The 22,565-nt window shown below is 43.4% G+C and overlaps 1 protein-coding gene across 3 annotated transcripts in view; it reads right to left on the reverse strand.

Moving 5' to 3' along the window:
- The window catches only part of LOC110499356 (ceramide synthase 1), a 57,433-nt gene that overhangs the window by 13,577 nt on the left and 21,291 nt on the right, over positions 1-22,565 (reverse strand). For all 3 annotated transcript variants that reach the window (XR_005039242.1, XM_021576482.2, XM_036960783.1), the window contains exons 2-4: positions 12,983-13,142; positions 5,445-5,625; positions 4,633-4,794 (exon numbers count right to left, since the gene is read on the reverse strand). Coding sequence is in view for 2 of the 3 variants with exons in the window: in XM_021576482.2 (XP_021432157.2) it covers positions 4,633-4,794; positions 5,445-5,625; positions 12,983-13,142 (503 nt within the window). In the remaining variant the exon portion in view is untranslated. The remainder of the gene's footprint in view (positions 1-4,632; positions 4,795-5,444; positions 5,626-12,982; positions 13,143-22,565) is intronic.

Consider the following 22,565-nt stretch of genomic DNA (forward strand, 5'->3'; position numbering starts at 1 on the left):
TTAAAGTTAGAGAGATATAAGACTCCAGCTTCAGTGATTTTTGCAATTCGTTCCAGTCATTGGCAGCAGAGAACTGGAAGGAAAGGCAGCCAAAGGAAGTGATGGCTTTGGGGATGACCAGTGAACTATACCTGCTGGAGTGCATGCTACGGGTGGGTGTTGCTATGGTGACCAGTGAGCTGAGATAAGGCATTGCTTTACCTAGCAAAGACTTATACAGTGCCTTGCGAAAGTATTCGGCTCCCTTGAACTTTGCGACCTTTTGCCACATTTCAGGCTTCAAACATAAAGATATAAAACTGTATTTTTTTGTGAAGAATCAACAACAAGTGGGACACAATCATGAAGTGGAACGACATTTATTGGATATTTCAAACTTTTTTAACAAATCAAAAACAGAAAAATTGGGCGTGCAAAATTATTCAGCCCCCTTAAGTTAATACTTTGTAGCGCCACCTTTTGCTGCGATTACAGCTGTAAGTCGCTTGGGGTATGTCTCTATCAGTTTTGCACATCGAGAGACTGAAATTTTTTCCCATTCCTCCTTGCAAAACAGCTCGAGCTCAGTGAGGTTGGATGGAGAGCATTTGTGAACAGCAGTTTTCAGTTCTTTCCACAGATTCTCGATTGGATTTAGGTCTGGACTTTGACTTGGCCATTCTAACACCTGGATATGTTTATTTTTGAACCATTCCATTGTAGATTTTGCTTTATGTTTTGGATCATTGTCTTGTTGGAAGACAAATCTCCGTCCCAGTCTCAGGTCTTTTGCAGACTCCATCAGGTTTTCTTCCAGAATGGTCCTGTATTTGGCTCCATCCATATTCCCATCAATTTTAACCATCTTCCCTGTCCCTGCTGAAGAAAAGAAGGCCCAAACCATGATGCTGCCACCACCATGTTTGACAGTGGGGATGGTGTGTTCAGTTGTGTTACTTTTACGCCAAACATAACGTTTTGCATTGTTGCCAAAAAGTTCAATTTTGGTTTCATCTGACCAGAGCACCTTCTTCCACATGTTTGGTGTGTCTCCCAGGTGGCTTGTGGCAAACTTTAAACGACACTTTTTATGGATATCTTTAAGAAATGGCTTTCTTCTTGCCACTCTTCCATAAAGGCCAGATTTGTGCAATATACAACTGATTGTTGTCCTATGGACAGAGTCTCCCACCTCAGCTGTAGATCTCTGCAGTTCATCCAGAGTGATCATGGGCCTCTTGGCTGCATCTCTGATTAGTCTTCTCCTTGTATGAGCTGAAAGTTTAGAGGGACGGCCAGGTCTTGGTAGATTTGCAGTGGTCTGATACTCCTTCCATTTCAATATTATCGCTTGCACAGTGCTCCTTGGGATGTTTAAAGCTTGGGAAATCTTTTTGTATCCAAATCCGGCTTTAAACTTCTTCACAACAGTATCTCGGACCTGCCTGGTGTGTTCCTTGTTCTTCATGATGCTCTCTGCGCTTTTAACGGACCTCTGAGACTATCACAGTGCAGGTGCATTCATACGGAGACTTGATTACACACAGGTGGATTGTATTTATCATCATTAGTCATTTAGGTCAACATTGGATCATTCAGAGATCCTCACTGAACTCCTGGAGAGAGTTTGCTGCACTGAAAGTAAAGGGGCTGAATAATTTTGCACGCCCAATTTTTCAGTTTTTGATTTGTTAAAAAAGTTTGAAATATCAAATAAATGTTGTTCCACTTCATGATTGTGTCCCACTTGTTGTTGATTCTTCACAAAAAAATACAGTTTTATATCTTTATGTTTGAAGCCTGAAATGTGGCAAAAGGTCGCAAAGTTCAAGGGGGCCGAATACTTTCGCAAGGCACTGTAGATGACCTGGAGCCAGTCGGTTTCCTTCTGGTGTACTGGTAGGAAAATGGGCAAGACATAATGGACTGTAAAAGACAGTGGCGGCTCAGGAGAGAGACATTATCAAGGACCATCCACTTTGAACGTGCCATTTGGAGGACGAACTGAAACACCATCTGAAGAAGCACATAAAGAAATGCCAGAAGGATGAGTGCCGGGAGGGAGGGGGTGGTCAACCGTGCCCGTAATTGATTTAGGCATATCCAAAATTGTTTATTTGGGGTATCAGGTTGATTGTGGAGGTCTGCACACTGCAAAATGTATATTAATTTAGGCTAAGAATCCATTGAGATACCAATCTGTCATTAGCACAAATGGGGGCCGGAATGAGAAAAGTTCATGCTAGAAATATAAGATGAAGATACTCTATGTCAATGTAAATGTACTGTCTGCCAGTATCGGTGTGTGCTAAATTGAGGGTCTAAAATTAAAGTGATAGAACCAACGTGAAAGCTGTTCATTGACTACAGCTCAGCATTCAACACCATAGAGCCCAAACAGCTCATCACTAAGCTAAGGACCCTGTGACTAAACACCTCCCTCTGCAACTGGATCCTGGACTTCCTGACGGGCCGCCCCCAGGTGGTAAGGGTAGACAACAACACATCTGCCACGCTGATCCTCAACACTGGGGCCCCTCAGGGATGCGTGCTTAGTCCCCTCCTGTACACCCTGTTCACCCACGACTGCATGGCCAAGCACGACTCCAACAGCATCATTAAGTTTGCTGACGACACAACAGCGGTAGGCCTGATCAGCGACAACGATGAGACAGCCTATAGGGAGGAGGTCAGAGACCTGGCAGACCTCTCTCTCTCTCTCTCTCTCTCTCTCTCTCTCTCTCTCTCTGTGAGCAAGACAAAGGAACTGATCGTGGACTATAGGAAAAGGAGGTCCAAACAGGCCCTCATTAACATCGACGGGACTGAAGTGTAGTGTGTAGAGAGTTTCAAGTTCCTTGGTGTCCACATCATCAACAAACTATCATGGTCCAAACACACCAAGACAGTTGTGAAGAGGGCACGAAAACACCTTTACCCCCTCAGTAGACTGAAAAGATTTGGAATGGGTCCCCAGATCCTCAAAAGGTTCTACAGCTGCACCATCGAGAGCATCCTAAACGGTTGCTTTACTGCCTGGTATGGCAACTGCTCGGCATCTGACCGTAAGGCGCTACAGAGGGTAGTGTACATCACTGGGGCCAAGCTTCCTGACATCCAGGACCTATATACTAGGAGCTGTCAGAGGAAGGCCCCAAAAATTGTCAAAGAGTCCAGTCACCCAAGTCATAGACTGTTCTCTCTGCTACCGCACGGCAAGTGGTACCGGTGAAACTGTTGTGAAACTGTTATAACATGTGCTCTCTCTCTTCCTGTGAAAGTCAATATGCATGTGCCCAAGACCAAATTTGGGAGATCTCTGGAGATGTAGAGAAAATTGGAAATGCTAAAAGAATTGTGTAAATTGTCTCTGTGTAACAAAGAAGCTTTTGGCCGTTCAAGGGGGCACCTATGCAATCATTGGTGTTGAATGTTGTACTTTTGTCCCAGATCACTCTTCTAAAATGACTGATCTCGCCAAATACACTACCGCTGTAATTATTAAGAATAATTCCCCACAACCAGAGTGGACGTCTGCAACTTGGTTGGAATCCCTCTTTGGAAGTTGCATATCCCAAATTGCCAAAATGGCTGCAGCATGTGTTTTTTTTCTTAGTTTGTCTAAATTGTGCATGTGTGTGTATTTTTGATTAACCCACTCCGGTTAATAGAAGTATAACCTTTATTATGATGATCTACTAATACCAATTGGATTGTACAACCCAGAATAAAGGGCTTGAAGTTATGAAGTGTCTGATTTTATGTGTTGATTTCCTTTACCTCAATAGAAATATGATATAGAAATTAAACACTGCTTACCTTAAAATGTAATGATTTATTATCACACAAGTGATTAAAGGGTGGAATGTGAAGAACATTTTACTTTGTGCATCTTGTCTTTGATGTCAAATAATCCTTGGTTTCTGCCTGTGCCTGGTAAAGATATGAGGGGGGGGGTGTCATGACCTCCTCCTTTAGACTATTTGGCAGAACACCCAGAATATGTTCTTTAAGTTAAGGTAGGAGACGGTGCCAGACACATCCCGGAACCAACGCCTATGTAACCTGTCTGTAACCAGTATATAGGGGAACTAAACGGGACTGCCCCGTTAGAGCTCCTGCCAGACGTTCACTATGGTGCATCAAGTTTGTTGGAATCTCTCCAGATAAACAATGATTAATTTAAGATTGACTTTGACTGTCCCTGTGTAAGAATTTTCATGACAGTTCACTACATCCAAACTACTTTGTGATAATTTATCATATCTAAATCTGTAATGTCCTAGACTACAAATTGCAAGGTCAGATCACTCTGGAGTAAGATGTTAACAGAATGTGTAGTTTAGCATATTAAACACAAAAACTATGTTTCAAGTTTAAATTAGAAAGGAGTTGTGCTGAAAAAGAAAGGAAATTCTTTCCTACTTCACCCATATTTTATTTTCTATTTGCAAAGAAAGTTATGTGTAGTTCCAGTGGTTAGCTACACCACTAAATGGCAAAACAAGTAATTAACTACTGAAACACTACTTAGATTTGAATTTAGTTCAACTACCACCAAGCTACTGAAACATTAAATCACTAGTTGAACTACATGTTGTACACTACTCCCCAACACTGGTGCTTGTCTGTGTGTGTCTTATCTCTCCTCACCAGGTGATGCTGAAGCTGACAGAGCCCATGTTGGACAGGATGTCGTTGATGAGGTAGTAGCCCCCTCCACGGGTCTTGAAGTATACATTGAGCTTGGTGAACTCCAGCTGGATGTCATTGATGTCGTGGAGGAACAACACCAGCAACCCAATGTTGTGGAATCTGAGAGGAGAGAGCAGTGGGGAGCACAGTGTCAGTACACAAACAATATTAGCCGAGGACATAGCTGTGCTGTTATCTGGATGGTGCAATGTGAAAGCCAAGGGGTTAGTCTTAGTCAATGACACGGATTGACTTTGAAACAAATATTGTTTAAAGCAAGAGAACAGTCATCAAATAACACCGTTTTTTTTCAACATCAAATAACCTAGAGCCTTTTTACACTATGACAAATCAGCATTCTGCATTCTTAGAAAAAAAGGGTTTAAAAACAGTTTTTCACCAGTCCCCATAGGAGAACACTTTTTGGTTCCATTTAAAAACCCTTTTTGGTTCTAGGTAGAACCATTTTCCTCTGTGGAAATGGTTCTACATGGAACCCAAAACTGTTCCTATTGTAACCAAAAGTGTTCTACCTGGAACCAACAAGGGTTCTTCAAAGGGTTCTCCTATGGGACCCAATATTGTTTTCTAAGAGTGTGATTCGACAACTCGACAAAAGCATCTACAACTATCGTTTACAACTATTGCTAAGAGGATATGTTGCCAATATTTCATCAATGTCCCTGAAAGGCAATAGATTACAAAGCATCACATTGCGATAGTGTTTTCCAAACCTGGGGCGACCAGACAGGCAGGGAGTGGTCAGCTACCTGAAAGCGTAGGAGAAGGTGATGAGGGCCAGGGTGATGACGTGGTGCACCACCATGACGGTAGAATCCTTCCTCCAGGCATCCATGTAGACCGTGGCATAGATGGAGTGTCCGTAGAAGCTGCCCTGGATCAGGTAGGCGATGGCGATGTCCGTGGGCACTGTCATGCCACGCTTCCATTCTGGGAGAGGGAGAAGACAGAGAGAGAGGCTAAGGATTAGAGGAGCGGCCTGGGGGATATTCCACAGGAGAAAGGCAAACAGATGCTGGCATGCACACACGCACATGCACGTACACACAAACATGCCTACTGGAACATACACACATGCAAACACATATGCACCCTGGCATAGACACAACAAACATGCTCGCTGACACACATACGCACGCACATACAGTACATACTCATTCAAGGGTTTTTCTTTATTTTTACTATTTTTTACATTGTAGAATATTAGTTAAGACATCAAAACTATTAAATAACACATTTCGAATCATGTAGTAACCAAAAAAGTGTTAAACAAATCAAAATATATTTAAAATTTGAGATTCTTCAAAGTAGCCACCTTTGCCTTGACGACAGCTTTTCACACTCTTGGCATTCTCTCAACCAGCTTCATGAGGTAGTCACCTGGAATGCATTTCAACTAAGGTGTGCCTTGTTAAAAGTTAATTTGTAGAATCTCTTTCCTTCTTAATGCATTTGGGCCAATCAGTTGTGTTGTGACAAGGTAGGGGTGGTATACAGAATATGGCCCTATTTAGCAAGAACAGCTCAAATAAGCAAAGAGAAATGACAGTCCATCATTACTTTAAGACATCAGTCAATCCTTTGAATGTTTCTTCTGGTCCAGTCGCAAAAGCAATCAAGTGCTATGATGAAACTAGCTTACATGAGGACCGCCACAGACCAAGAGTTTAATTGAAGTTCAGTTTATGTACATTGAGAACATAATTCTCGTAACACAGGGCCACGTTGAAAGTCACTGAGCTCTTCAGTAAGATCATTCTACTGTCAAAGTTTCTCTATGGAGATTGCATGGCTGTGTGTTCAATTTTATACACCTGTCAACAACAGGTGTGGCTGAAATAGCCAAATCCACAAATTTTAAGAGGCGTCCACATACTTTTGTATATACAGTATAGTGTCACTTTTCAAAGTGCCATGCTTAGATTCATGAGGATGTCTTATATTTAATTATTTGCAAACAGAAAACGTTTAGTTGCAAACAATACACTGGTTTGCCATTGGAGAAATATGGTAAGAATGCCTATTTCTCTGTCCATTCTTCCCTGAAACTTATATTTTCATTACTTTCTTTTGAAACTTTTTCAGAGCAACATTTTCTCTTTATTGCTAGCTGTTTTTCAAAATCAATGCACAAAGAAATATTAAAAAACTATTTAATAGACATTGGTGATTTTATCAGTAAAATCAGATTAGGATATGTTATTGAAATTGAACTGATTATATAGCCAGGTGTGTAAAATTGTGTTTCACTTGTAGTGTTGGCCTATAAATTAGTATTACAGCGCAAGACCCCTTGACTTTTTCCACATATTGTTACACTACAGCCTTATTCTAAAATGGGTTAAATTATATCAACACACAATACCCCATAATGACAAAGCAAAAACAGGTTTTTAGACATTTAAAAAACTGAAATATCACATTTATATAAGTATTCAGTACTTTGTTGAAGCACCTTTGGCAGCGATTACAGCCTTGAGTCTTCTTGGGTATGACACTACAAGCCTGGCACACCTGTATTTGGGGAGTTTCTCCCATTCTTCTCTGCAGATCCTTCCAAGCTCTATCAGGTTGGATGGGGAGTGTCGCTGCACAGCTATTTTCACATCTCTCCAGAGATGTTCGATCGGGTTCAAGTCCGGGCTCTGGCTGGGCCACTCAAAGACATTCAGAGACTTTTCCAGAAGCCACTTCTGCATTGTCTTGGCTGCGTGCTGAGGGTTGTTGTCCTGTTCAAAGTTTAACCTTTGCCTCAGTCTGAGGTCCTGAGCGCTCTGGAGCAGGTTTTCATCAAAGATCTTTCTGTACTTTGCTCCCTTCATCTTTCCCTCGGTCCTGAGCATGCACAGACCAGCTGGCTGGAGTGCTTACGGACATATTCAATCTCTCTCAATCCCAGCCTGTAGTCCCCACTTGCTTCAAGATGTCCACCATTGTTCCTGTACCCAAGAAAGCCAAAGGTAACTGAACTAAATGATTATCGCCCCATAGCACTCACGTCTGTCATCATGAAGTGCTTTGAGAGGCTAGTTAAGGATCATAGCACCTGCACCTTCCCTGACACCCTAGACCTACTTAAATTTGTATACCACCCCAATAGATCCACAGACGATGCAATCACCATCGCACTAACCTATCCCATCTGGACAAGAGGAACACCTATGTAAGAATGCTGTTCATTGCCTATAGCTCAGCCTTCAACACCATAGTACCCTCCAAGCTCATCATTAAGCTTGGGGCCCTACGTCTGAACCTGCGCCCTCTGTAACTGGGTCCTGGACTTCCTGACAGGCGGTCCCCAGGTGGTGTAGGCAGGAAACAAAACCTCCACTTCACTGATCCTCAACACTAGGGCCCCACAAGGGTGTGTTCTCGGCCCTCTCCTGTACTCCCTGTTCACCCATGACTGCATGGTCATGCACGCCTCCAGCACTATCATCAAGTTTGCAGATGACACTACAGTGGTAGGCTTGATTACAAATAACAACGATACAGCCTACAAGGAGGAGGTGAGGGCCCTCGGGGTATGATGTCAGGAAAATAACCTCTCACTCAATGTTAGCAAAACAAATTAGATGATTGTGGACTTCAGGAAACAACAAAGGGAGCACCCCCTTATCCACATTGATGGGACAGCAGTGGAGAAGGTGGAAAGTTTTAAGTTCCGCGGCGTACACATCACGGACGAAGTAAAATGGACCACCCATACAGACAGCTTGGTGAAGAAAGAGGCTGAAAAAATGTGGCATGTCACCAAAAACTCTCACTGACTTTTACAGGTGCACAATTGAGAGCATCCTGTCGGGCTGTATCACCGCCTGGTACGGCAACTACACCGCCCACAACCGCAGGGCTCTCCAGAGGTAAGAGCTGATATCAAGGTTTTACTGCTAACCTACAAAGCATTACAATGGCTTGCTCCTACCTATCTTTCCGATTTGGTCATGCCGTACATGCCTACACGTATGCTACGGTCACAAGACACAAGCCTCCTAATTGTCCCTAGAAATTCTAAGCAAAACAGCTGGAGGCAGGGCTTTCTCCTATAGAGTTCCATTTATATGGAATGGTCTGCCTACCCATGTGAGAGACGCAGACTCAGTCTCAACCTTTAAAAACTTGTTATGGCTGCAATCCCACTAACGGGATAAGTGTAATCAACAACCGCTGAATAGCATTCAATAAATATTACTACAAATATTTATATTCATGAAATCACAAGTGCAATATAGGAAAACACAGCTTAGCCTTTTGTTAATCCACCTGTCGTGTCAGATTTTGAAATTATGCTTTACAGTAAAAGCAATCCAAGCGTTTGTGTAAATTTATCGATCGCACGACAAAACATTAAGTACACTTAGCATCAGGAAGCTTGGTCACGAAAATCAGAAAAGCAATCAAATTAATCGTTTACCTTTGATGATCTTCGGATGTTTTCACTCACGAGAGTCCCAGTTACACAACAAATGTCCCTTTTGTTCCATAAAGATTATTTTTATATCCAAAATACCTCCGTTTGTTTGTCGAGTTATGTTCAGAAATCCACAGGAAAGAGCGGACACGACAACACAGACGAAAATTCCAAATAGTTTCCATAATGTCCACAGAAACATGTCAAATGTTTTTTATAATCAATCCTCAGGTTGTTTTTAAAATATATAATCGATAATATATCAACCGCAAATGTCTTTCACAGTAGGAGAGGGAAAAGCAATACCTTTCCAAACTCTGTTGCGCGAGCTAAACTCATGTGACCACTTGACGCGGTGTTATCGTTCTGGCTCATTTTTCAAAATAAAAGCCTGAAACTATGTCTGAAGACTGTTGACACCTTGAGGAAGCAATATGAAAAGGAATCTGGTTCATATCCCTTTAAATCCAGCAATGGGAGGCTATGGAACATGAATTTTTCAAAATAGAAGCCACTTCCTGCTTTGATTTTCCTCAGGGTTTTGCCTGCAATATCAGTTCTGTTATACTCACAGACAATATTTTGACAGTTTTTGGAATCTTTAGAGTGTTTTCTATCCAATATTAATAATAATATGCATATATTAGCAACTGAGACTGAGGAGCTGGCCGTTTACAATGGGCACCTTTTCATCCAAGCTACTCAATACTGCCCCTGCAGCCATATGAAGTTAAGTCTTTACTGAAGACTCATCTCCTCAGTGGGTCATATGATTGAGAGTAGTCTGGCCCAGGAGTGTGAAGGTGAACGGAAAGGCTCTGGAGCAACGAACCGCCCTTGCTGTCTCTGCCTGGCCAGTTCCCCTCTCTCCACTGGGATTCTCTGCCTCCCTGCCTCAACTCAGCTCAACTCAATCATCAAGTTTGCAGACGACACAACAGCAGTAGGCCTGATACCAACAATGACGAGACAGCCTACAGGGAGGAGGTGAGGGCCCTGGCGGAGTGGTGCCAGGAAAATAACCTCTCCCTCAACCTCAACAAAACGAAGTAGCTGATAATGGACTTCAGGAGACAGCAGAGGGATCACGCCCTTATCCACATTGACGGGACAGCAGTGGAGAAGGTGAAAAGCTTCAAGTTCTTTGGAGTACACATGAGGAAAAATCTGAAATGGTCCATCTACACAGATAGTGTGGTGACGAAGGCGCATCGCCGCCTCTTGAACCTCAGGAGGCTGAAGAAATTTGTCTTGGCCCCTACGATCCTCACAAACTTTACAAATGCACAACTGAGAGCATCCTGTCAGGTTGTATCACTGCCTGGTACAGCAACTGCACCGCCCGCAACCGCAGGGCTCTCCAGAGAGTGGTGCGGTCTGCCCAACGCATCACCAGGGGCACACTGCCTGCCCTTCAGGACACCTACAACACCCGATGTCACAGGAAGGCCAAAAAGATCATCAAGAACATCAACCACCCCAGCCACAGCCTGTTCACACCGCTGTCATCCAGAAGGCAAGGTCAGTACAGGTGCATCAAAGCTGGGACCGAGAGCCTGAAAAACAGCTTCTATCTCAAGGCCATCAGACTGTTAAATAGCTATCACTGGTCGGCTACTACCTGGTTACCCAATTCTGCACCTTAGAGGCTGCTGCCCAATGTACATATTCATGGTATCACTGGTCACTTTAATAATGGAACACAAGTCACTTTAGTAGTTTTTACATACTGCTTTACTCATTTCATATTCATATCGGGGTGGCAGGTAGCCTAGTGGTTAGAGCATTGGGCCAGTAACCGAAAGGTTGCTAGATTTAATCCCCAAGCTGACAAGGTAAAAATCTGTCGTTCTGCCCCTGAACAATTTACTGACTTTATGGTCCCCATGGGGAAATTTTGTTGCAGTGTCATGTACAAGTTTAAAGTGGCGTTTAAATACAAAACAAAATGGACAATACAACTTTAATAACAGTTACATACCAATAAAACATAATACAAAATAAAAAAGACTAGCCTGCTGGCCTTAATGAGTCGATAGGAACATTAGCCCAAGCTATTTAGGAGCGATATCACAAAGGCACAAATAGGCACAAATGATTGTCTAGTTGTGTTTTTCCTGCTGAGTGGTGCTCTATATCTGCGCCCAGAGGGACTAGTACAAAGTCTGGGTACAGGGGGTGGCTTGGGTCTAAAATGATTTAGTGAGCCTTGTGGAGGGCCCTGACCTTAAAGATCACATCCAGGCCTGTCTGTTTGACTCCAAGTACCTTGCTTACTGTGGTGATAATCCTTCTCAGCATATTTCTCTAGCTGACAGTGGCATTGCCAAACCAACAAACAATACAAAACGTTTAAATACTCTCAATGAAAGATGTGTAAAACAGAGTCAGTATAGTACAGTCTACATTAAAAGATCCCATCTTTTTGAGAAAGTACAGTCTCTGTTGGCTCTTTTTGTAGATCAGGTCTGTACATTTACTCCACTGAGGCTTATTGTCCAAGAGGCCACCCAGGTATTTGTATTCCTCTACAATCTCTATATTTTGACCTATGATAGTTGTTGCAGAGGTAGGTGTTGTACACTTCCTGAAGTCTATGCAAGGCAGTTAACCCACTGTTCCTAGGCCGTCATTGTAAGTAAGAATTTGTTCTTAACTGATTTGCCTAGTTAAATAAATATTCAATTAAAAACTATTTAAAAAATAATATGTATATACTGTATTCTACTGTATTTTAGTCAATGCCACTCCGACATTGCTGGTCCTAATATTTATACATTTCTTAATTTCATTCTTTAATATTATATTTGTGTGTATTGTTGTGAATTGTTAGATACTACTGCACTGTTGGAGCTAGGAACACAAGTATTTCGCTACACCAGCAATAACATCTGCTAAATATGTATGGGTTTCCACGGTGGCATAGCCGCACACAAGCCTAAGATCACCATGCGCAATGCCAAGCTTTGGCTGGAGTGGTGTAAAGCTTGCCTCCATTGGATTCTGGAGCAGTGGAAGCGCGTTCTCTGGAGTGATGAATCATGCTTCGCCATCTGATAATCTGAAGGAAAAATCAGGGTCTGGTAGATGCCAGGAGAACGCTACCTGTCCCAATGCATAGTGCCAACTGTAAAGTTTGGTGGAGGAGGAAAAATGGTCTGGGGCTGTTTTGCATTGGTTTGGGCTAGGCCCCTTGGTTCCAGTGAAGGGAAATCTTAACGCTACAGCATACAATAACATTCTAGACGATTCTGTGCTTCCAACTTTATGGCAACAGTTTGGGGAAGGCCCTTTCCTGTTTCAGCATGACAATACCCCTGTGCACAAATCTAGGTCCATACAGAAATGGTTTGTCGAGATCGGTGGGGAAGAACTTGACTGGCCTGCACAGAGCCCTGACCTCAACCCCATCGAACACCTTTGGGATGAATTGGAACACAGACTGCGAGCCAGGCCTAATTGCCCAACATCAGTGCCCGACCTCACTAACGCTCTTGTAGCTGAATGGAAGAAAGTATCGGCAGCAATTTTCCAACATCTAGTGGGAAGTTTTCCCAGAAGAGTGGAGGCTGTTATAGCAGCAAAGGGGGATAAAATCCATATTAATGCCCATGATTTTGGAATTAAATAATTGACGAGCAGGTGTCCACCTACTTTTGGCCATGTAGTGTAGCACTCTAAGGTCTGTCGTTGAATAACATAACAAGAGAAAAACTGCCCATTTACTACCAAATTTTGAAAATTGCACCTTGTGCATTATTCAATTACAACTCTCAACAGCAGTTGAATGCCCGACTGAGTTCCACTGCTGACTATTTTAGGTCTATGTATCACTTGACAATAATTGTGCAGCTTTTAAAAATTTGTATGGCTTACCATAGAATACGGAGGGCGGGTCGTGGAAGAAGGTGTAGTTGGTGAAGAAGAGCAGGTAGGTGCTGTACGACCAGGACATGGTGTAGAAGACCAGCTTCCACGAGCTCTCTGGCATCTTGGCAGAATCTTTGGGCTGGAGACTACACCATTGTGCAAACGGCTGCAACACAAATCACAGGATACTGTTAATTGTTCAAAACTCAGCTGGGGAAACTCTGCTTTCAGATTGTTTCGAAACTCAATGGAATGTTAAGTATGCAGTGATCAAGATGGCGTAGCTGTCAGACATCTTTATCTTTGTCTTGTCTCGTCCCATGTATATATATTTTTATATATTTTTCTTTGCATTCTTTAATATTTTTCTAAACCTCAACTTCAAAATACTCTCCTGCAACCTGCCTCACCCAATGTGGTGTGGATCTGTTTTTTTCTGAAGTACTATTTCTATTTATCTCAGAACTGGAATACCTCAACTGAAGCTATCTAGCTATCTAGCTACCAGCTATCAGTCAGCTAACCACTGCTAGCGGTCATCAGCTAACCTTTAGAAAGCTCTCGCCAGTTCGTACAATGCGTTTCAAACCAGAGCATACAGGACCTATTTTTCTCTCCATATCCACAGATTCCTACTGCAAACGCTGAACATTTTCATCTGGATCATCACAGCTAGCTAACCACAAACCGGGTTGACTACTCCTGGCTAAAGTTTCCTTCCCGGAGCTAGCACCAACTAGCCTGGAGCTTGCCCATGCTAGACCCATCTCCCGGCTAGGGCTCCTGGGCTACTCCTGAAGCCCACTCCACGGCTACAATATCCGAACCCCTTCTACTGCCGGTACGGGGCACGGAACCACGACGATCTTTCACGACTGGAATACTGACATAATCTGACGGGGATCCCAACAGGCCCCTCTGGCGCAACGTCCCCTGAAGGCCCATTTTGCTAACAGCGGCCTGCTAGCTATCTAGAGCCCCTGAACAGGCAGTTAACCCACTGTTCCTAGGCCGTCATTGAAAATAAGAATTTGTTCTTAACTGACTTGCCTAGTTAAATAAAGGTTAAAAAAAAAAAATTAAGCAATTGTACTGTTAGCTGATCCATCAGCCAGTTTCTTGAGCCACTATACCCATTTTGCCAATTTGACTTGGACACCTCTGCTACTTGGAACCCTACTAATTCCACGACTGGTCTATCGACATCACGGCACGAGGAGGCAAAAACAGACTTTCCCCCATCGCAACGTCCATCTAAGGCTTTATGCTAGCTTGCTAGCCCCGGCCTGCTAACTGTCTGAATCGCAGTGTCCCCAGCCAGCCCAACCACCCACTGGACCCATACGATCACTTGGCTATGCATGCCTCTCCCTAATATCAATATGCCTTGTCCATTACTGTCTTGGTTAGTGATTACTGTCTTATTTCACTGTAGAGTCTCTAGCCCTGCTCAATATGCCTTAACCAACCATGTTGTTCCACCTCCCACATATGCGATGACATCACCTGGTTTAAACGTCTCTAGAGACTATATCTCTCTCATCATTACTCAATGCCTAGGTTTACCTACAATGTACTCTATTCCTACCATACCTTTGTCTGTACATTATGCCTTGAATCTATGCTATCGTGCCCAGAAACCTGCTCCCTTTACTCTCTGTTCCGAACGTGCTAGACGGCCAGTTCTTATAGCCTTTAGCCGTACCCTTATCCTACCTCTCCTCTGTTCCTCTGGTGATGTAGAGGTTAATCCAGGACCTGCAGTGCCTAGCTCCACTCCTACTCCCCAGGTGCTCTCATTTTTTTTACTTCTGTAACCGTAAAAGCCTTGGTTTCATGCATGTTAACATTAGAAGCTTACTCCCTAAGTTTGCTTTATTCACTGCTTTAGCACATTCTGCCAACCCGGATGTCTTAGCCGTGTCTGAATCCTGGCTTAGGAAAACCACCAAAAAAGGGGGCGGTGTTGCAATCTACTGCAGAGATAGCCTGCAGAGTTCTATCTTACGATCCAGTTCTGTACCAAGACAATTCGAGCTTCTACTTCTAAAAATTCACCTTTCCAGAAACAAGTCTCTCACCGTTGCCGCTTGCTATAGACCACCCTCTGCCCACAGCTGTGCCCGGGACACCAAATGTGAATTGATTGCCCCCCATCTATCTGCCTAGAAGGCCAGCATCCCGGAGTCGCCTCTTCACTGTTGACATTGAGACTGGTGTTTTGCGGGTACTATTTAATGAAGCTGCCAGTTGAGGACTTGTGAGGCATCTATTTCTCAAACTAGACACTCTAATGTACTTGTCCTCTTGCTCAGTTGTGCATTCGGGCCTCCCACTCCTCTTTCTATTCTGGTTAGAGCCAGTTTGCTCTGTTCTGTGAAGGGAATAGTACGTGATATCTATGTGATATCTAGAAAAATATGTGATATCTAGAACCCAAAAGGGTTCTTCAGCTGTCCCATAGGAGAACCCTTTGAAGAACCCTTTTTGATTCCAGGTATAACCATTTTGGGTTCCATGTAAAACCCTTTCCACAGAGGGTTCTACCTGCAACCAAAAAAGGGTTCTCCTATGGGTACAGCCGAAGAACCATTTTGGAACCCTTTTTTCTAAGAGTGTATGTAACGGGTAACCTCTTCCACAGGCCCTGGTTGATAAATGGTCTTCTCGGTCCAATAAAGGCCAGGTCAATGAGGACCAAGAAACAAAGCTTCTGCTGTGCCTGGCAAAATAAACTACTAAACCTATATGGCCAACAGATATGTCTTCTGGATTCAACCTACAAGACCTGCTGGCACTCTGTGCCACTGTTTTTCTGTGTCCGAATAAATGTTTGTTATGCAGTTGCCGGGGCCTTTGTCACACAGAAAGAGATGACATCAGTCGCAAGAGAGGCCATCAGTGTGTTCAAGGACTGGAATCCGGACTGGGATCCAAGGTACACAGAGCTGAACGTGAAGTGCTCGTCATCTTAAAGAAAATACAATTAATCTACCAAAACTGCGACACCGACCCCGTGGGATGGCGGAGCATGTCACCAACCAAATAGAGAAGGCCAGCACAATCAGGGCGGAGGACTTCACCAAAGTAGGTGAGGGGTTGTTCAAAGTGAGGAGCCAGACTGACCCCACAGGCTGGTACTCTGTAAACTTCGGGAATGATTGCATAGTGCCCTGTTGCACATGCAGGGACTGGGAGAGGCCCAAGCTTCCTTGTACGCATTTCTGTGCTGTTTTTAGTTTAGTTGAAGGGTGGGGTTGGGATCAGCTGGAGAACATCTACAAGGACAATCCCCTAGTGAATCTCCATTATGCCACTTTTAGCCAACAACTGCACAACTCCACATCTGAGCAGCATGGTGATGCGGATGAAGAAGCTTTCCGTCCATACGGAGGTCCATCTGGAAGAGGACAGAATAGGACCTCTAGGAAGGTGTTGTGGAGGCAATGTGCAGACTATCTTAAAGAGATCACAGACCTCACTTATCATCTCCAAGATGAAGAGTTCATGACTAACCTGTCTTCATCTCTGCAGAAAAAGGCACATGTTCCACAGGATAAAGGCCTCACACTGGCTTTTTCTCCAAGGAAGAGAAAAGCTGAGAAGGCCATGGACACCCTACCAACCAAGAGAGCAGGCAGGGTAACTGAGAGCCAAACTGAGTGTGGAGTGAGATACCTTGTTGGCAGGAAGTCTAGGGTGGAAGGGAGGACATTGTGCGGGACGTTCCACCAATTGAGTACCTTTTCAGCAGTCACTTTTATTTCAGTTAATTTTAACATTCTGTCAAAAAGAGTTCAACTTGTTAACATGTTATCTCATCTCAAAAATAAGTTAAATAAATAAATTACTATTGTAAGTGCCAAATAAAGTAACAGGGTTGAATTTTATCTTAAATCAGACAGAAATTTAGCCAATTTCAGAATGAGACATTTCTGTTGCATTTCTATGAAACTGTGTACATTTTACTCGTGGATTTTCTAAACACAATGCAGCTTTTGGAGTAAACCTATTTTGGCTTAAGACAAGTAACTAAGGGCAAAAATCATTATAACCTTTGAAGCTGAGTTTGAATAAGGCATCCAATTTCCACTTTGCATTTAGAACGTTTGGTTTTATTACAGCTAATAAATAACCAAATAATTGACAGATCACTTGATAAAATAAATGCATGTCTCTCGTCTTCCCCTGCATGCTAGTGGGCATGCGTGTCATTACACTCCCTCTTCTGATTGGTCGTTTCCCACAAACTGCAAGCTGGCATACGTGTCACCACACTCCCTCATCTGGCTGGTCGACAATGTGGGCCTTATGACTTTGTAGCTGTGATAACTAGTGATAAACCAGACCCTCCACAAGGCCAGAGGAGCCTCTGGGCTCACAGACGATCCGTCGGCTGGCATGCAAGATGAGAAACCAAACCCTGACTCCTTATCTTTCCTCATGACAGAGGAGCTGTACCTCTCATTGCGACCGGCCGGCCCACACCAAACACGCCTCAGATAGGATATCCACTGCATGCCTCAGACCTCCTCCATGTCCTTCCCCTCTGACCCCCCTGCCTACAACGTTTATTTATAGAAGCCAGCTGTCAGCGCCATGTCCCCCCCACCATACAATAAAGGGATGTATAGATCTGACAACATATGAGTTGTAATGCCCATGTAATACATAAGTCAAGCTCTGCATGGCAGACATATTTGGCGAGGACAGTATCTCTCCCATAAACAAATACCCATCAATCCTGGTTGTCCTTTCATATCACCCCACACTTCAGTAATTTCCTAACGGGACTCTAAAATAATGGTTTCCTCTGGCCTTTCAGCTGATGCTGCCGAACAAGTGATCTCTCTTCAGGCACTCGTTCCTCTGCCCTGACCTCACGGCTAAACTGGCATTCAGTGGCTCTTTCTTCTGCTCCATTTCTCACAGGTCCACAAAGAAAAGAGAGACTTTTTTAACATATCAAAAACTGAAAAATTGGGCGTGCATAATTATTCAGCCCCTTTACTTTCAGTGCAGCAAACTCTCTCCAGAAGTTCAGCGAGGATCTCTGAATGATCCAATGTTGACCTAAATGACTAATGATGATAAATACAATCCACCTGTGTGTGATCAAGTCTCCGTATAAATGCACCTGCACTGTGATTGTCTCAGAGGTCCGTTAAAAGCGCATAGAGCATCATGAAGAACAAGGAACACACCAGGCAGGTCCGAGATACTGTTGTGAAGAAGTTTAAAGCCGGATTTGTATACAAAAAGATTTCCCAAGCTTTAAACATCCCAAGGAGCACTGTGCAAGCGATAATATTGAAATGGAAGGAGTATCAGACCACTGCAAATCTACCAAGACCTGGCCGTCCCTCTAAACTTTCAGCTCATACAAGGAGAAGACTGATCAGAGATGCAGCCAAGAGGCCCATGATCACTCTGGATGAACTGCAGAGATCTACAGCTGAGGTGGGAGACTCTGTCCATAGGACAACAATCAGTTGTATATTGCACAAATCTGGCCTTTATGGAAGAGTGGCAAGAAGAAGGCCATTTCTTAAAGATATCCATAAAAAGTGTTGTTTAAAGTTTGCCACAAGCCACCTGGGAGATACACCAAACATGTGGAAGAAGGTGCTCTGGTCAGATGAAACCAAAATTGAACTTTTTGGCAACAATGCAAAATGTTATGTTTGGCGTAAAAGCAACACAGCTGAACACACCATCCCCACTGTCAAACATGGTGGTGGCAGCATCATGATTTGGGCCTGCTTTTCTTCAGCAGGGACAGGGAAGATGGTTAAAATTGATGGGAAGATGGATGGAGCCAAATACAGGACCATTCTGGAAGAACCTGATGGAGTCTGCAAAAGACCTGAGACTGGGACGGAGATTTGTCTTCCAACAAGACAATGATCCAAAACATAAAGCAAAATCTACAATCTATCCAGGTGTTAGAATGGCCAAGTCAAAGTCCAGACCTGAATCCAATCAAGAATCTGTGGAAAGAACTGAAAACTGCTGTTCACAAATGCTCTCCATCCAACCTCACTGAGCTCGAGCTGTTTTGCAAAAAAATGTCAGTCTCTCGATGTGCAAAACTGATAGAGACATACCCCAAGCGACTTACAGCTGTAATCGCAGCAAAAGGTGGCGCTACAAAGTATTAACTTAAGGGGGCTGAATAATTTTGCACGCCCAATTTTTCAGTTTTTGATTTGTTAAAAAAGTTTGAAATATCCAATAAATGTCGTTCCACTTCATGATTGTGTCCCACTTGTTGTTGATTCTTCACAAAAAAATACAGTTTTATATCTTTATGTTTGAAGCCTGAAATGTGGCAAAAGGTCGCAAAGTTCAAGGGGGCCGAATACTTTCGCAAGGCATGCTTTGATCACGACAGCTTGCTATCTAGGGTTACACCCAGCAGTTTAGTATCCTAAACTTGCACAATAGCCACATTATTCAATAATAAATATAAACAAAGTTTAGTGTTGAGCGATTGATTTGTCCCAAAAATTATGCTTTCAGTTTTTAGATATTTAGTTACCCATTCTGAAACTGACTGGAGCTCTATGTTAAATGTCTCGTTTATTTTGACATTGCAGCCGACGTGTATACTGTTGAGTCAGAAAACAATAATGGCCCTAGCTGCCTGCCATGTGGTACACCACACTCAACTGAATTTGCATGAGGCTTCCATTAACTAAAACCCTCTATGTTCTATTAGATATGTAACTCTCAATCCATAATAAGGCAGAGGATGCAAATCCACGACGTCTATGTTTTTTCAGCAATAGGTTATGATCAATTACATCAAAAGATGCACTGAAGTCTAACAGAACAGCTCCCACAATCTTCTTACTATCAATGTCTTTCAGCCAATCATCAGTCATTTGTGTCAGTGCCGAGCATGTTGAGTGCCCTTCCCTATTAGCATGCTGAAAGTCTGTTGTTAACTTGTACTCTGTCAAATTTGATCAAACACAATTTTTTCCAAAAGCTTGCTAAGCACATGTAACAGGCTGATTGGTTGGCTGTTTAACCCATTTAATGGTGCTATTCTTGGGTAGCGGAATGGCCTTTTCCTCCTTCCATGTCTGAGGGCACACACTGTCTTCTAGGCTTAAATTGAAAATGTGGAAAACAGAAGTCACAATGTATTCCGCTACCAACCTCAGTAATTTACTATCCAGGTTGTCTGTGGGAGAGAGAGTTGAGAGACGCAGAGAGAGTCATCTTTCATGATGAAAAAAGTGGTTACCATGCCAACTGTTTGCTGATGGCGGCTCATGCTGCCAGAATCTCACAGAGCGGCCGCAGCCCACTCCTTTCCTCGCTTCCCATCCCTCCACCAACTGCACGCCACGGCTCGCTCTTTCACTGTCACTTTCTCACCATCTCTCTATTTCACCCCTCTGTCTCGCTTAAAATCGAGGGAGGAAAGGGAGTGAATGAATGAAAAAGTGCCACAGTGAAGTGTTATATAACAGGGCATGAACAGAGCCAGTGAGTCAGGGTGCTGATGTAGGGGTCTATTTAATAAGGCTTCCCTTCTTTCCCTCTCTACCTCCTCCCTCTTTCTCTCCCCTCCTCCCTCTCTCTCTCTCTCCCCTCCTCTCCATCTATTTCTCTCTCTCCTCCCTCTTTGTGGGGCTGGGAGGGGAGGGACAGCTGTCAGCGGTGGACACAGCTTGCACCCCAGACGGGGACAGAAGGAACCAGAGCTCCTCCAGTCGTATCCCCAAGCCCCTAAAACCCCCCCTTCAACCTCCACTAAGACCCCCACCCCTTCATCCCTCCCCTACACCTTCACCCCCTTCACCCCTACTCCTTAACCACTCCCCTAAGACCCCCTACTCCTTAACCCATCCCCTAGGACCCCCAAAGTCAATACTTTGTAGAGCCACCTTTTGCGACAATTACAGCTGCAAGTCTCTTGGGGTATGTCTCTATAAGCTTGGCACTGGGATCTTTGCCCATTCTTCAATGCAAAACTGCTCCAGCTCCTTCAAGTTGGATGGGTTCTGCTGGTGTACAGCAATCATACCACAGATTCTCAATTGGATTGACATCTGGGCTTTGACTAGGCAATTCCAAGACATTTAAATGTTTCCCTTTAAACCACTCAAGTGTTGCTTTAGCAGTATGCTTAGGGTCATTGTCCTGCTGGAAGGTGAACCTCCATCCCAGTCTCAAATCTCTGGAAGACTGAAAGAGGTTTCCCTCAAGGTTTCCCTCCCTGTATTTAGCGCCATCCATCATTCCTTCAATTCTGACCAGTTTTCCAGTCCACATAGCATTGTCCTTGATGGCCAAAAAGCTCAATTTTTTTTTTTTTTCTTTAAGCAATGGCTTTTTTCTGGACACTCTTCCGTAAAGCCCAGCTCTGTGGAGTGTACAGCTTAAAGTGGTCCTATGGACAGATACTCCAATCTCCGCTGTGGAGCTCTGCAGCTCCTTCAGGGTTTTCTTTGGTCTCTTTGTTGCCTCTCTGATTAATGCCCTCCTTGCGTGGTTTTGGTGGGCAGCCTTCTCTTGGCAGGTTTGCTGTGGTGCCATTTTAATAATGGATTTAATGGTGCTCCATGGGATGTTCAAAGTTTCTGATATTTTTTTATAACTCAACCCTGTTCTATACTTCTCCACAACTTTGTCCCTGACCTGTTTGGAGAGCTCCTTGGTCTTCATGGTGCTGCTTGCTTGGTGGTGCCCCTTGCTTAGTGGTGTTGCAGACTCTGAGGCCTTTCAGAACAGGTGTATATATACTGAGATCATGTGACACTTAGATTGCACACAGGTGGACTTTATTTAACTAATTATGTGACTTCTGAAGGTAATTGGTTGCACCAGATCTTATTTAAGGGATTCATTGCAAAGGGGGTGAATACATATGCATGCACCACTTTTCAGTTATTTTTAATTTTTTTATTTTTTGAAACAAGTTATTTTTTTAATTTCACTTCACCAATTTGGAATATTTTGTGTATGTCCATTACATTAAATCCAAATAAAAATCCATTTAAATTACAGGTTGTAATGCAAAAAAAAATAAAAACACCAAGGGGATGAATACTTTTGCAAGGCATTGTACCACACCATCTCCATCCCACCACAAAGCTCCCACCCTTCCATCATTTTGTCATCTCACACTTCGCGACCCCTCTGCCTAACAACTGCAAAGCACCCTGAGAAATGTAGTGTTTTAAGCATAATCTGTGTTTTATGATTTGATGAATGAAAGGTATTCTGCATCTGGCCTGTGATCCTGAATCCATCTCAGTACAGAGGAACCAGAGTCGACCAGATCAGACGGGCCAACACAGCAGGAAATACCATGACGAGGAGAAAGAGACATCTCACACACACTCACGCATGCAACAACACACATCATATTAGAACATGACATGCCTATTACGTGACATTTTTGCCTGCATATCATATTACAGAGGACACACTCTTAGAGTGTTTTCACACATATTCCTCTTTAAAATAACCGATCTCAGTCCTCTTTAAAGTGAACTCTTGGGTAAAAAAAACAGCTAAATAACTCAGTTATCTTTGTATTCACACTGCCCTTGCCTTTGAATGAGGACTC

Source organism: Oncorhynchus mykiss, chromosome 1, assembly GCF_013265735.2.
Source record: "Oncorhynchus mykiss isolate Arlee chromosome 1, USDA_OmykA_1.1, whole genome shotgun sequence".
Taxonomy (NCBI): domain Eukaryota; kingdom Metazoa; phylum Chordata; class Actinopteri; order Salmoniformes; family Salmonidae; genus Oncorhynchus; species Oncorhynchus mykiss.